General features: G+C 48.4%; 1 protein-coding gene across 2 annotated transcripts in view; it reads right to left on the reverse strand.

The window, feature by feature from the left end:
- HOMER2 (homer scaffold protein 2) overlaps positions 1-16,551 on the reverse strand; it is a 99,882-nt gene extending 83,331 nt beyond the window's left edge. Inside the window, exon 1 of one of the 2 annotated variants that reach the window (XM_061394046.1) lies at positions 16,370-16,551. In XM_061394046.1, the coding sequence (XP_061250030.1) occupies positions 16,370-16,374 (5 nt within the window). In that variant the 5' untranslated portion in view covers positions 16,375-16,551. Of the gene's footprint in view, positions 1-15,831; positions 15,977-16,369 lie in introns of those variants that run through there. The other variant, XM_061394045.1, reaches the window with a different exon arrangement.
- Positions 16,552-16,759: the final 208 nt, after the last annotated feature.

Below are 16,759 nucleotides of genomic sequence, written 5' to 3' on the forward strand. Positions count from 1 at the left end.
ACCTCTGCTGAACCCAAGCTACATTAAGTCCCTGCCTTCTGCCCAGCTCCACACACCCCCTCAAGCTTAAGATGATGTGGCCATTTGACCTTGAGTCTCCCACTCCACCCCTCACCTTCTGCTCCTCCAGGCTTCCCTACACCTTATTGTTGTTCAGTCACTTAGTCGTGTCCAACTCTTTGCAACCCCATGGACTGCAGCACACCAAGCTTCCCTGTCCATCACCAACTCCCAGAGCTTGCTCAAACTCATGCCCATTGTGTCAGTGATGCCATCCAACCATTTCATCCTCTGTTGTCCCCTTCTCCTGCCCTCAATCTTTCCCAGCATCAGGGTCTTTTCCAATGAGTCGGGTCTTCGCATCAAGTGGCCACCACTTGCTTCAACCCCAAACCAAAGGGATCCTTCTCATTCCTTCCCTCCCCCTTATTCCTATCTTACAACCAATCTCTCTGAAAGCTCTAACAAATTTTCCCCCAAACCATCTGCAGTCTGCTCACTTCTCTCCTTCCCTCTGTGACCTTCTCAGGCTCAGCCAGCATCCTCTTTGAACTAGAACACAGGAACCCTGTCACTTCTCCTCGCTTCAGGTCTTATCCCCTTTCATCCATTCTGCATAGAGCACCAGAGAAGTCTTCTTAAAATGAAGGAAGGGCTGTGTCACAGGCCTATTAAAACCTTTCTGTCTTTTTGTTTGTTTGTTTGTTTTTGGCAGCATCCCTTGGCATGTGGGATCTTGGTTCCCTGACCAGGGATCAAACCCACATCCACTGCACTGGAAGTACAGAATCTTAACCACCCGCAGGTCTGTCCTAACCCTTCAGTCTTATCTGCTCTCAGAGAATTTCAAATATAAGCCATCATCCATGCCACAGCCTATGAGATCTGGTGTGCCCTCATGCCTAGCTACTCTCCAACCCCAGCCTGGGCCCCCCTCCCTCCCTCACTGCCAGCCAGCCCCGCAGGTCTGATTTCAGTTTCTGAAACATTCTGGGCAGCCCCTTCCCATACTGGGTCTTTAACCCCGCCCCTCCCTCCACCTAAAACGATCTGCTCCTGCTCGTCACGTGCTAGAGCAGCTTAAATGTCACCTCTTCGGAGGCAGCCCATAAACATACGGCCTCAAGCTGGGCTCAGCCCCTGCTTCCTTCCCTCAGGGCACTGAGCACAACTTGCAGCTACTTCATCTGTGGGTGCTTGCAGCGGGAGGAGAGGGCTGGGAGTGGGCAGAGACAGGTGGAATCTGTCTCCCTCACTAGAACGAGAATTCCATGGAAATAAGAGGGCCATGTCTGACTTAAGTTGTTAAATGTTAAAAATAATAATATTTATTTATATATTTGGTTAAAATATGTTAGAATTAACAAATGCAGTATATTAATGCATATAGGTGGAACCTAGAAAAATGATACTGATCAACCTATCTGCAGGGCAGGAATAGAGATGCAGATGTAGAGAATGGGCATGTGGGCACGGAGGGTGGGGGACGGGTGAGTGGGATGAACTGGGAGATTAGGACTGACAAGATATACACTACTGGGGCTTCCCAGGTGGCTCAGTGGCAAAGAGTCCACCTGCCAATGCAGGAGAAACAGGAGACACGGGTTTAATCCCTGGATCACAAAGATCCCCTGGAGAAGGAAATGGCAACTTCCTCCAGTATTCTTGTCTGGGAAATCCCATGGACAGAGCAAGCTGGGGGGCTGCAGTCCACGGGGTCACAGAAGAGTTGGACACGACTTAGTGACTAAACAACAACATATGCACACCACCATGTGTAAAACAGTAAGCTAGTGGGGACCTGCTATATATAGCACAGGGAGCACAGCACTCTGATGACCTAGGTGGGTAGGATGGGGTGGGAGGAAAGTCCGAGAGGGAGGGGATATATGTATACCTATAGCTGATTCACTTTGCTGTGCAGCAGAAACTAACACAACATTGTGAAGCAATTATATTCCAATAAATAAATAAATAATATACATTAAAATTCATTTCACTTGTTTCTTTTGCTTTTTTTAATGGAAACTAGAACATGTAAAATTACATTTGTGGCTTCATATTTCTATGGGACTGTGCTGGTCTAGTTAGCAAGGGTGGGAAGAAGCAGATTATGACATTATGTTGATATAACACTGTATTATAATCAACTGCTTTATGTGATAAACAATATAGAGAGGCACAGGCCAAGCATTCAGGTACACAGAAGGCAGGTAGGTCAGACGAGGTTAGAACAGACCTGAAACACCAAACTAATGAGGATGAAGTCATGGATTGCTGCTACTTAGCTGAACGCCCTGCAAGTAGCTTATGCCAACTATCCAATACGTGTGCAGATTTGAAGGCTGCCACTGGAACAACAGAGGATGTGTTTCAACACGGTCACATAGCACATGTCCTAAAGCCCTTCCCGACTCCAGTGGGTTCCTGGGCCTCTAAGAACAGACCTACTGTCTAGATATTCTTGTCTGCATACAACTCAGTGCTCTCCTGGCCAACCTTCCCCTCCTCATACTTAGAGAATTAGACTCATCCAAAGAAACAAGGGGACTTCCCTGGTGGTTCAGTGGTTAAGAATCTGCTTTCCAATGCAGGGGATGGAGGTTTGACATCTGGTTGGGAAACCAGGATCCCACATGCTGCAGGGCAACTGAGACTGAGTGCCACAACTAGAGAAGCCCAAACACCACAAGGAAGACCCAGCACAGCAAAACATGGAAGAAAGGAAGGAAAGAAATGAGGTCTTGCTATGTTGGTTTCTCTGTCTCAACTTCGGGCCACTGCAAGACTCAGAGTGGGACCAAGGAGAGGGCTATGCAGAAGTGCCCAGCCCACCTTCCATGGGGCACATGCCACGTCAGCTGATGGGGGCAAGGGCACAAGATGAGCAATCCCCACAGAAAAGCCTGAGCCCTCAGGTGTTGAGCTGACCCTCTGGGTCACCACATTAATGTTCATTCCCTCCAAGAGATTATCTGCTTCCATGGAGCAAGGAAATCTACTTCTCACAGAGGTTAATAAACTTACAGATCTCATTATTCAAAGAGGTCATGCTGGCAAAAATTTTAATGCATTTTTTAGGAAAGGTCTGGAAGATTATTAACAACAGAAAAATGGCTGGCTATTCGGAGAAGCGAGGGCAGAGAGGTGACTGATGGAGACGAAGCAGGCTCTCTCCTCCTCCACACAGCATCCCCAGGGCTGCGGAAGGTAAAGCACTTGGAGTCCAACTGGGCTGCCCATATCTGACTGCCCACCCTCTGGGTCTGGGGCTGCTTGCCTCTGTTCCTGCCCCCAGGTCACCTCGCACGTTGGCAACTAGCACATTTACCAACACATTCCTTAGTCTCCAATGGGCACTGCAAGGCTGCTCACAAATCTGTATTTGCCCACAGTCAGCTGTATCAAACCATTTCTTCTCTTCCTAATCTACCCCCTGGTTCTCAAATCAATTCCTTAGCTTACACAGAGAAGGAAAAGCCAGGCAACCCAGCTCCCTCATTCCCCTTTCCACCTCAGCCTCAAAATGCCACCATACCTGCACCTTGCCTAGTCTCTAAGGGCGATCCTCCCAGCATAAAGCTCTTGTTCTAGTTCCTTCCTGCCATCCACTTCCCTGTGCCAACCACACTGCCTGTCATCTTTCTCTAATATCTTCAATCTCCACTTCTATTTCCCCCTCAGCCTCCCAACATGCTCAACTGATGAAATGAAAATCAGCCTTCCTTCTACCCTGACTCATCCTCAAGCTCAGCCTGACTTCTTTATTCCCCTGCCGTACACTCACTCCTTAAACCACTGCAGATGGATTTGTGCCTTCACACTTGGCTGAAGCTGCTCTTAAAATCCATCAGTGCTCTAACTCTCCCACCCCTACAGAGGGATTTAACAGCACGCACCTTGGGTCCCCACCCAGCTTCCCAAGGCCTTCACTCATGTTGAATACACCTCCCTTTCAGCCTCTTGTCTCCTGGCTTTCACAACACTGCTCTCCTCCAGCCTTCCTCCAGTATCATCACCTCTAAATCTCACTCACTGGCTTTTCCTTCTCTTCAACTGGTGTCCTTTCCCAGAGTTCCATCTTCATCTTTTAAAAGTATTTAAAAAAATTTTTTTTATTATTCTTATTGTTATTTTATTTATTTTTATTTTTCGGCTGTGCTGTGCAGCATGTGGGATCTTAGTTCCCCACACCCCCTGCACTGGAAGCACAGAGTCTTAACCACTGGATGGCCAGGGAAGACTCCCATCTTCATCTTCTTGATCCACTCTCTCCTTGGGTGATCAAGTCCATCTCAGAGGTGATGGCTCTCAAATCTGTACCTCTGATTCTACCCTAATTGCTGAGTGCTAGAGCTGAATTAGGAGAAGGCAATGGTACCCCACTCCAGTATTCTTGCCTGGAAAATCCCATGGATGGAGGAGCCTGGTAGGCTGTAGTCCATGGGGTCGCTAAGAGTCAGACATGACTAAGTTACTTCCCTTTCACTTTTCACTTCCATGCATTTGAGAAGGAAATGGTTACCCACTCCAGTTTTCTTGCCTGGAGAATCCCAGGGACGGGGGAGTCTGGTGGGCTTCCATCTATGGGGTTGCACAGAGTCGGACACGACTGAAGCGACTTAGCAGCAGCAGCAGAGCTGAATTTCTATGGATAGAGGTCACTACACATGACCCACTACAAGTGGAAATTCACCACATTCACCAAGACTAAACTCTCATCAACTCTCTCCCCTAAATTGCATCTCCTCTTGTGTTCTTAATCTCAGTCAATGGCACCACCATCCACTCAGTCAAGCAGTCTAGAAATACCCGAATTGCTGGCAGCTCCACCTCTCCCTTTCTCCCATTACAACAATCAAGAGCTGTGGGTTCACCTCCCACATGACTCTTGGGGTGCCTTTGGCCTCTAGAAAATGCATCTTAAGAACATGAATTCTGCTCTCAAATAGGCGAGAGCTTGGTTTCCTGGATATGAGTATGAACAGATTACTAAATCTCTCAAGCCCAGTTTCTCCAACTATGAAAGTGAGGGTTGTTGTGAGAATTAAATGAGATATTGTATAGACACACTGCATACTAACTCAAACCCACTAAGTTCTCATTAAGTAATAGTTTAGTTTGTGTCCTGATTTAGCAACTCTATAGGAAAGACATTCAAGCTTTCACTCTCTCATCTCTGGCAAGGTGTCTTACACATATTTTTCTGCTTTATTGTATTATACATACTCCTAGAAGCTGCCACAGATCCAGAACAGAACAGGGCATGGTTTACATATATAAATCTGTGCCATACATACTCTGTGCTCTCAACACTTCTTGCCTGGACTGTGGCTAGTTTCTAAGAGGTCCCTTTCCTCCAGTCTCTCAACTTTCTGCACTACCCTTCATTATCATCTCTGGAATAATTTTCCTAACACGAGTAATGTTTTTCTCCTCAAAACTGAGTGTTCCCTCATTACCTATAGACTGAAGTCAAAATTCCATAGGACATAGCATGTTTCTGCCTCCTAACCCAAGTTACCTCATCCTCTCTGAGCCCACTGCCTGTTACTGCCTGGGACTCAGGCCTCATTCTTAGGTGCCAAGATGAACTGCTCCTCTCACCTCCAGCCTCACCCATGGCTGGCTCCCCCTGCCACCTATGGGATAAAGTCTCTAACATGTAGCACAAAGGCCTTTCCTTCATGTCTGTACGTTCCTGACCCCTTCGCCACCCTCACCACGCACTTCACATTCTTTCTCACCTCCCTGCCCACTGCTAACAGCTAACGCACATCACAGCGTGTGCTTCGTTTAATCCTCACAACCACACTATGATGGTGGTACTATCATCAGTCCCATTTCGCATATAAGGAAACTGAAGTTCACAAAGGTCAGTATCTTGCTCCAAGCTGTATAGCCAGCGAATGGCCAGCCCAGGCCTGAGTCCGAGGTCTCTGTTCTTGACCTGAACACTCTACTGCCTCCTGTGGGCAGCTCTCTCCATCTCAATGCTTCCCTTTGCCCTACAGTTCTGTCTGCCTCGGAAACTCCTCCTTATCCTTCAAAACTCAGTTTCAAAGTCACCTTTTTCAAGAAGCCTTCTGCAACTTCTCAAAGAGTTAGGAATTTTATCCTTAAGGACATTTCAATAAAAGGCTATTTCATTGTCCTAATTAGCTACCCACCATCCATCTCCCTTGGGAGGGCAGGAACCCTGTCCCAACAGCCTCTGTCATCCTGTCGCCTGGCCCAGAGAAGGTGCACAAAAGCTAAGGGATGGCCAAGAAAGTTACAGGAGGGACTTCCCTGGTGGTCCACGGTTTAGACTCTGTGCTTTCAATGCAGGGGACACAGGTTCAATCCCTGGCTGGGGAACTAAGGTCCTACATGCCCTGTGGTGCAGCCAAAAAATTTGAAAATAAATAAATAACTTTTAAAAAGAAAGTTACCAGAGCTGATGAACAGATGAAGGGTGATCAGAAAGGAGTTCAGATCCATATAAGTGGGTGGGAATCAGAGATATGAGACCCTGAAACCAATTACTGTCTAGTCCACATAGGCCCTGGCCCCATATCAGTATCTCCCATGTTAGTTCATTAGGTAACATTTGTTTGACGTCTACCTCCCCTACTAGACTGAAAGCATCATGGGGCCATCACTGTGATTGTTCACAGCACGTAAGGTAGATGGCCATGATTTGTTGAATGAATAAGTGAATGAATATACAATGAAGGGCTCCCTAACCAGCAGCACAAATCACTAGTCTGATGCCCACAATAGGGAGATACTGATTTTTGGTTTTTATTTTTGGTCCACTCTTGTACCTCCCCAAGAAAGCAACTGGCTGGTAGACTGGTTTTCTTGTGAAGATAGGTGGGTCAGCTCCCTGACCTTTCTTGTCCACTAGCTAGTAACATTTCTCCACCCACACGAACTGAGAGGCTTAGTGATATGAGCGGAAGCTTCAGAAGGCAAACTGCATATTCTCTGGGTCACATGATGACAAAGAACCAACTCGGACAATACTCAGGACTGGGAGAGAGCAGCTGAGGACTTGAGGAGGGCCCAAGAATGGACCATGTCCAACCATGTATCCCCGAAAGGCACATCGGGAGCCACCTGCAGACCTTCCATCCAAGGCAGAAATGACCATGATAATCTTAGTGAACTTGGTCACCACTGATGAAATATTTATGTCAGTGAAGTATACATGTGTGCTCAGTCATGTCCAACTCTTTGCGACCCCATGGACAGTAGCCCACCAGGCTCCTCTGTCCATGGGATTCTCCAGGCAAGAATACTGGAGTGGGTTGCCATTTCCTTCTCCAGGGGATCTTCTCGACCCAGGGATCAAATCCTCATCTCTTGCATCTCCTGCATTGGCAGATGAGTTCTTTACTACTAGTGCCACCTGGGAAGCCATTTATGTGTCAAAACAGTGTTCTAAACGTTATGTACTCATTTTACTCGTCAGTTGTCTCAGTCCTTTGATAGATGCAGATGGTGAAGCTAGAGAGATAAAATGACTTGTCCAAGTTCACACAGCCAGCCAGGAGGGCTGGGATCTGTACTCAGCATCCTCTCCAGTCTCCAGACAGGTGGACTTCCATGACAACAGACTCATCTTGCTGAGATAGCCAGTTCTAGTTCCAGTCTGCCTGGAGGGGTTAGAGAGTTCGTCCTCAGACCAACTGAGCTGAAATCAGCCATGTTTACCAGGAGCTCCTTCTCCTGCCCTTCAGAGCCTCCCAGCACAGGAGGACCTGTTCTTCATCCCCAAGAGGACCTTCTCCATCACCCCTCTCCCACAGGACAACAGACACCAAAGCAACCCTCCCATTCTCCATTATCTGAACAACTCCAATTAAAAGCTTTCCCAATTAAAAATCCCAAAAGGGATCCAATGCCAGGGCAGCAGGGTCTGCAATATGTCTCACTAATTGGATCCCTGTGGACAACCCCTACCCTGTAACCCGCAGAAAAGACATCCCCCAGTGCACAAGGGGAGGAAGGAGGACAAAGGCTGGTTGGATGGTCCTACTCATCACCCAAGAGCTGGACCAAGACCTCCTAGAACAAGGCAACTGAAAAGGACTGGGCAGAGCCTTGCCGGCAGCTGGGATGCAGCCTCCACTTGGCTGGGAGGTACCTGGGTATTTAGCACTGTTTAGGAGGTCTGTTAGGCTTCCCAGGTGGCTCTGTGGTGAAGAATCCGCCTGCCAGTACAGGAGACTCAGTTGGAGCCTTGGGTCAAGAAGATCCCCTGGAGGAGGGCATTGCAACCCACTCCAGTATTCTTGCCAGAATTCCACGGACAGAGGAGCCTGGTGGGCTACAGTCCATGTGGTTGTAAATCAGTCAGATACAACTTAGCCACTAAACAGCAACAACTACTGGGGTCTCTTAATGCACAGCTCTTAAGCTAATTGCTTCGGCTGGTGGCAGTGCTTTATCCTAAGCTTTTCTGCACAGGGTGGAGGATGTCATGATCCCCAATTCCTTAGAAGAAGATGACGACTATCAACCAGGCTTGTGAATAAAAATTAAAAAAAAAAATCTCCAGTCGTTGACAAATGTCTAAATGTGTTCCCCACATGCATATTTTTATTCTAACAAGCTAATTTGAAATATAATTTAAATAAATTCTACCAGAATGATACCATATGACTAACAGCCCCCGGCGGCAGAACTACTGGAGGGAGGCTTCATCGTACATTCAGCAGAGGTTCCCAACCTGACACTCTTCCCACACAACGCACACCCCGCTAGGAAGCCGGCTCTGGCTGCCAACACGCACCTCCAAGCCTATAAATATGACTGGAGGTGTGGGGCAGGCCACGCGCGCAATACCTAGAAGTGCAGGCAGAGAACATGCAGGGCTTGGGGACCCAAGGATCCAAACCCATGCAAATCAGCAGCTATTGGCCCCAACTCCTCTTGAGGCTCCTTTGTGCCTAATTTATTTTCATATTAGAAAAAAAAAAAAAAGTCTAACTCTCAAGATCCATAAGGTCAGGACCCAGCACACCTGAGAGTTCTAATATTCTGAAGAATGCTTTTTCTCTATTGTAACTCTGTTTGGGGGTGCTGTTCACTTTTGACAAAGGTGCAGGGAATTTTTCTTTTCAAAGGGAAAAGGAGATCCCATCCCCACTCCATATACCAAAAGAAGTCTTTTCCCAAAAAGTTTTAGGTGCCAATGCTGGCAGAGGTAATCTGTCACAGGATTTATCCAGATTTTTTTTTTTTTAATTGCCTGACAACTGAAGCAGGGACTGTACTGACCTCCCTGACTGTGCGTTCTTGTCAATCCCCTCACCAAGGGAAGCCTCTCTGCAGGAGGGGCCTAATGCCCAGCAGACACAGGGCTTTGCAGAGGAAGACGTCTAAGGGGTGGGCATGGGTGCTTTCAGCTTGTAGGCAGCCTTCTCTTCTAGGTCTTACAGCAGAATTACTCTGCCCTAATATTTCCAAACAAGCAGAGACAGTTTGAGCAGCTGGGTCCTCGTCCACCAGCCACCCTTAGCAACCACGACGGATCCTCGGTGTTCCTACCAGGATTCACTAAGGAGCGGTGACTCATCCAAAATTACACAGTCTCCGCAAATTACCTAATGTTAATTGTGATCTTGGTCTCCTCTACCATTTCTTTCCTTCAGTAATTCATTTAAAAGATTATCAAAATGTGGCTTTTATTTTTTAATTTACACCCTGCCTTGCTCTAGAAAAGGATTTCAGCAGAGATGTATAAAATTCAGCAAAATGATAAATCAGAAGTAGGTTTGGAGTTGAATGATGGTGTATATTTATAGTAACTGTCAGGGAAAGATGTCCATTCAAGGTATTTTAAGTTGAAAAACTTAGGTTACAAAAGAGATGTGTGACATGATTCCATTTTGATAAAAATATCCAACTTTTTGATACTGCTTGCTCTACATAAACGTCTATCTAGACACTGAGACATGTATACATGGAAAAGAGTCTGCAAAGATGGACATCTGATTGCTGATGGAGGTTATCCTTGCAATGTGGGATGACAAGTAATTTTCACTTTCTTCTTTACACTGTTATTTTTTTAGTATGAACATGTAATACTTTTATAATTAGAAAAAAACAAAGCTATTTCTGTTTTTTTTTTTTTTCTTCTTATTCTTTTTTACTTAGTGAAAGAGTGAAGGCAAACCAAGGACAGGGTCAAAAAACTGAGTGAAGATAGTGGTAAAGGATGAGATCTCATCAATGTGATAAGGTCACCACACATCTGTCTCCTAAGTTCCCGAGAAGCCACTGCAGAAAGGAAACCTAATAATTTACACAAACCACTGAGCCCATCAGACAAAAAACAAAGCCCCTTTCTGTTCTAGGTCACCCTTCAGGGAATTGTGCACAAGCAGCAAACATGCCCTCAAGTCCATCCTAAAACCAAGTCAGGAGTTTCAGGACTGTTTCCAATAAGCATGACAGCATTTTCCCAAAGTGAAAGTCAACCCAAAATGAGTCATTCATTCATTCGGCACATATCTACTTGTTATCTACCCCATGCCAAGCACTGTGTATTTTTCCAGCTCTGACACGAAGGGTGACACTAAGGACTGTCTAAACAATGAGGATGATCCGACATGTTAAGGGTCTCCCTAAGCATTTCTGCCTAGTGTACTGGGGAATCTTTCTTATGTTCCCCCGATAGTTCCTCTGACACCCTATGGATTACAGCATTTTGTTTAAACTCACACATATAGTTGGCACTTGTGTATGTGGCTTGTGTTTTCCTTCTAAAATATAAACTCCACAAGGGCAGCAACCAACTGGTAGGTCTGCTCATCCTGGATCCTCAACAGATTCTCCAACTGCCTTACAGACGACGAGCTTGAGACCTCAGAAGTCAAGTTTAAAAAACCCACAAGAAGGCATTCCTGGTGGTCCAGTGGTTAAGAATCTGCCTTGCCTACCAAAGCAGATGACACAGGTTTGATCCCTGGTCTGGGAAGATCCCAAATGCCGTGAGGCAGCTAAGCCTGTGCACCATGGAGCCCGTGCTTCACAGAGAAGCCACTACAATGCAAAGCCCATGCCCGGCAACTAGACAGTAGCCCCTGCTAGCCACAACTAGAGAAAGCCCTAGAGCAGCGGCAAAGTTACCAGCCAAAGATAAATTTAAAAAATTAAAACAAAAACAAAAAAACCCACAACAGAGGAATTTCCTGGTAGTCCAGTGATTAGGATTCTGCACTTGTACTGCCATGGGCTGGGGTTCAATCCCTGGTCGGGGAAGTGAGATCCTGCAAGCCATGGTGTGTGGCCAAAACACACACACACACACACACACACACACACAAAAGAAACCCATAACAGAACCAAGGGAAGACAAGTTTCCTCAATATATTTGAGAGCCTGTTATTTATTTTAGTCAACACAAACCTCCCCCTCCACAAAAGTCTCTAACTTGCAAGAACTATGAAATTAGGTGTGATTCAAGAGGAGTGGAAAACTAAAGGAGAAGGAATGATCATCAGAAGAAAGCAAACCAGTATAGATTACCAAGCGAAGGCCCCCGGTGTTAGATAACCAAGTGCAACGTAATCTTGGCTGAACAAAACAAATGAGTGTAAATTGAAGCCAAACAGAAATACAGTAGATGTTGTTTGTAAACACTGACAAAATCATCCCAAAGTCACAACAGCACACAAGCTGGCTTTTCTCTTAGCCTTCTGCAGGCAGGTAGAAAGACAATTTACAACCCCAATGCTCGGGTGACAGCCGACAGCCTGAAAATTAACCCAAGTCACAATAAAAGCTAAACAGTGTGCTTCAGCATTAAAAGAAAACTGTCTCCAAATGTGATTTCCTTCTCTCTTGGCCCTTGCAACTCTCAATTAAGCATGCTATATAAAAGGTAATCCAGAAATTATCACGACTTCTAGGCTGGCATCCAGGCAAGGCTGCCCACCACTTCAAGCATTGACTCAATCAAAAAATTTATTGGAAGCCTATTAGGGGCAAGACATGGTGCTAGGTGTTGGGATTCACTGGTGAAGAACGTAATACCTTATCCTCTCGGGATACTATTGGGGAAGGCAGATGATAAACAAGCACAAAGAACCCAAACAACAGCAGGTGTGGTGAACAATGGTGGGAACAAAGTGTAGCCACCTCATCAGGTGACAGGGGTGGTTAGAAAAGACCCTGAGCAGGTGATCTCGATGCCCAAATGCCAAGGATGAGAAGGAGGAAGGTTTCTGCAGAGCCGGGGCAAAAGCATTCCAGATGGAGGGAAGAACGAATTCAAAGCCCTCCCAGGCAGGGCAAGAAAAGAAAGGAGGCCAGGGTCAGCAGAAGGCAGGGAGGGAGGCCAGAGGGGCTGGGAGGAGAGGGCACAGGACAACCTCTTGTCAGCAGGCGGAGGCTTAAGGCAAAGAGGGGTGTGACCTGATTGAAAAGTGGCGTGACTCATCACCTGGGCTCCTGTGTGCAGAGTGGACCGGAGACACCCCAGAGTGGATGCTGGGGGTGCCTGTGAGGAAGTTAGTCCAGGATGGAGGCGAACGGCCAGGGGTAGGGTAGGAGCTGTGATTCTAGGGAGAGGTGAATGCACCCCCAGATAATATCCCAGGAGCAGAACCCCGGGGACCCACTGACAGCCTGTATATCAGGGGTGAGAAAGAGAAGAATCAAGGATGACTCTTACAAGTGGGTGGACGGTGGGGCCAAGGACTGGGGATGGAAGAGACAGAGGGAAGGAGAGGTTTGGGGAGCTCTGTGCATGAACAATAGCAGGAAGCCCTGGGAAAGGGCTGTACTTCCCTGGTGGCCCAGTGGTTAACACTCCAAGCTCCCAATGCAGGGGGCCTGGGTTCAACCCCTAGTCAGGAAACTAGATCCCTGATCTAGTGCCACAACTAAAAATCCTACATGCTGCAACGACAATGGAGGATCACAAGAGCTGTAACTAAGACCTGGCACAGCCAAATAAATAAAATAAACATTAAAAAAAAAAGAAAGAAATATAAATATGGGAGTTGCCAGCATATAGATAGTACTGAAAGCCATGGAGGGATGGGATAACATCACCAAGGAAGAGAGTGTGGACAGCAAAAAGGAACCAGGACCAGGACCTAAGCAACCCCATCACTCTGAGGTCAGACAGAGGAGCAACCAGCAGGGAGACTGAAGAGGAGTCATCAGGACCGGAAGGGAAACCCAAGAGAGTGTGGAGGGGAGGGGGAGGGAGTGGCCACAGGGGAGGAACACTACTGAGGAGGGGAGGAAGACAAGGACAGAGGTCTGACAACATGCAGCTCATCAGTGGCCCGGCAGTTCAGAAGCCAGACTACAAGCTATGAAGGGCTGACAAATGGCAGGCAGAGAAGATGAATGGAGACGGTGGTTTCGGGCTTCTCTTTTGAGATGTTCTCAGGTAAAGGGGAGCAAAGAAGTGGAACAGAAGAAGGACAGGGATGTATCAGGTTGGCCAAGAATTTTGTTCAGGTTTTTCCATGAGATGGTATAGAAAAACCCAAATGAACTTTTTGGCCAACCCAATAAAATGAGAGACGCTAAGCTGTGCTATCTAACATGGTGGCTCCACTAGCCACGTGTGGCTATTCAAACTTAAAAAATTTAGGTCTCAGTCACCCTAGCCACATTTCAAGTGCCCCACAGCCGCAGGTAGCTGGTGACCACCGTACAGGACCACGCAGATAAGAATGTTTCCATCAGTGTGGAAAGTTCCATGGGACAGCACTGGACCAAAGCATGTTTGTACAGATAGGAAAGACCCTAGAGACAGATGGAGGGGAGAAAACAAGAAATGTTCCCTGACAAGGTGAAAGGGGATGTGATGGCTGGTCGTCCAGGAGGGGAGAGCCTCTGGCAGGACAACGGGTAGGAAGGAAAACACGGGGGTGGCCACACACGGGACTGTAGGCGTGAGGGTGGGGAGTGTTGGTGAGGCACTTCTTGGACTGTGGCTGTCTTTTGTCAATGAAAAGGGAAGCAAGATGTGTGTGGCGGGAGAAGAGGGAGATCTGAGGAAGGAAGAAAGTAGGAAACAACTTCCTTGGGGAGTGAAAACACAACTTTCCTGGAGAAACAGACACACAATGCACAATACTTCTCAGAAGCGAAGCGGGAAATAGCAGTGAACTTCTGAATGAGGAAAAGCATCTTAAGTAGGGGAGAGAGAAACTCAGGCTTGATTCCTCTCCCCCACCTTTTAAATTTTGGTCATGTCTACACAGTAGAGCTGTGACAAAGCTGTAAAATCACAGCAAGCTTTTCTACTGGCTGCCCTTTCTTAGTTCATCCCCCTCCATCCTACTCAACTCTCGGAAAGGATGACATTGGTTCTATTTTTGGTGAAAATGGCTCCCTCCTCTGTGTGAATAGCTTACCCAGCCCTTAGCTCCATCTCAATTTACAGCCATGGTTTGTATGTTCACATAAATTATAGAAGAGGTGGATATATTAAAAATGGCAGAAGTAGGTAGGAGTTACCAACCAACCCTTACCTACGAGAAGTGAGTAACAGACATTTATCAGATGATGTTAAAATTACATGAAAGACATATTCAGTATTTAAACAAAATCCCCAAGCTACTCCTCCGGCTTCTCTACAAACAAAAATTATTTTCTGACATTTTCTTTAAGCTTTTATGAGTAAACATTTTCATTTCCACAGAACCATTTGATCTCAACCACGGAGCTTCAATATTTGTTTTTGATCCCACCAGTGTGTTGGGTTGGTTTTGTGTTGGCTGGGAGTGGGGGCGGGGGGCAGGGGGTGTACAGAGAGAGTTAAAATTACCAGGTTCCTTTTATCTTCCATCTTGAGACCTACATTTGCCAACTCCTTCTTTCTATACATTTTTTTTTTAAGTATGAAATATGAGAACCTCAAAGGTTCCCACTGCACAAAGAGCAGCCATTTCATAGCCAACCAAGAGGTCACTGGAAATGTTACAGGAAAACAGCTTCCCAGCCAGGGTGCCTCTGGTAAAAACCACTCACAGCTTCCTCCGTGTGAAATCTGGATCAGCACCAGTGTCTTCAGCAAATCTCCAGGCTCCTCTCTGCACCCCGCCCCCCGCCCCCAACCTGCTCACGTCGGTCTGGAGTTCTCACACTTCTCTTCTCAAAATTCATTTCAGCTTCCCTCTGGTTCCTCCAAACACTTTACAGACCCTAGAGGTAAAAATTCACTGGGTAAAATGACTCCACAAACTGGTAAGGACTAAGGCACAATGAAGCCACGGGGGGAGCCCGGTCAGACCACCAGGAGGCCCCTTCCCCTTTCTGCTGCTCACCAATCCTGCCCAGGAAAGCAAGCTCTCTAGACCTACCACCCCGCAGAAGTCTTTAGGTCTTGAGGAATGTGTGAAGGGCGCTCAGTTCAGCAGCAGGGGACACAGAGATTCAGGAACTCCCCTTCAGGTACACACCACCCACCCACCCCAAGCCCACTGTCAGGCTGCGCTGGCAGTCTGCCCCTGCGCTCAGGGGTCATTCTACAAACACTCATCCGCTGCCTGCTCAACCTGGGAGAAGTCACCCAACCACTTCAGGCCTCTGCTGCCTTATCTGTAAAATGGGAATAAAAACCACTCCCAGAACCTGCACAGCACATCATCAATATGTGCTTACATCGGGTGAGCAGATGCACGGAGTTAATTGTGTTATTAACGCAGCGGCTCCCTGACTCACAGCGCCTACTGCTCAGAGAGACGCCAAGGAGAAATCAACCCTGCTTTTTAAATTACTTTATATACTCGGATGCATTAGTCACTTCGACACAGTGCTTCAACTTCTCTCCTGAGCATCTACTCAGTTGTTCAAAGATTGAAGCCTTACCTACACATCCTCCGTCATATCAAAGCATAAAGTCCACTATTCCTATGCGGGGGGTTATTGTTATCTGGCGTGTTCCCTTTCCAGGAAAACTTCGATTTCCATTTTGTACGTAATAAATCCCAACTGTGGAGACAGACAAACTGCTTCTTAGACTCCCAAACACAGGCCCTGGAGTTGATCGCGCCTGGAGCGAAGGGACCGCAGCGGAATGGCCGAAGCAGGGAGGCCGGCCAGTGTGCTTGTCCCCGCCCGGTGCCCCCGCGCCCGGGCTGCCTTAGAGGGCGAAGGCCACGCGCGCTGCGCGGAAAGTCCGCGCCCAGGCCGGGGTGCCCCTGCCCGGTGTCCGCGCTCCGGGGCGGAGAGCGCGGGGTCGGGCGGCCCCAGGCTCTCCGGAGCTGGCTGCGCGCTGGCTCCAGGCTCCCGGTGTTGGGAGTAGAGGCCGGTTCGCCCAGGGGGGCTTCGAGCCTAGGGACGCGAGCCGGGGCACCGCAGCCCCTCGGGGTGCCACGCGGGGCGCGCGCGGCGCGGGCTCACTCACCCCATCTCCGGCGCTGCTCCGGCGGCCGCTCCGACGGGGCCTCTCGCGTTCGCTCTCCGCCGGCTCTGCAGCCGCTCCCCGCGCAGCACATGCGGCGGCCCCTGCGCGCCCGGCTCAGCCCCGGCGCCGCTCCATTCCGCCGGACTGCGCGGCTGCCACTACCGCCGCCGCCGCCACCAGGCGCGGGCGGGCTGGAGGGCGGGGGCTGGGCCGCCGGGGGCTGGGCGGTCGCGCTCGGGCGGCGCCCGCCCCGCCCCGCTCCCCCCGCCCGGCTCCTTACGTAACCTTGTGGCCCCCGGGACTCGGCGCCCAGCCAAGGGGTGGGGGGCACAGCGGGGTGTGCGGTGTCCCCGGGCGCCGCCCCGCGGTCGCCACCCGCCTCCCGGGCTC

This window comes from Bos javanicus, chromosome 21, assembly GCF_032452875.1.
Source record: "Bos javanicus breed banteng chromosome 21, ARS-OSU_banteng_1.0, whole genome shotgun sequence".
Lineage (NCBI taxonomy): Eukaryota > Metazoa > Chordata > Mammalia > Artiodactyla > Bovidae > Bos > Bos javanicus.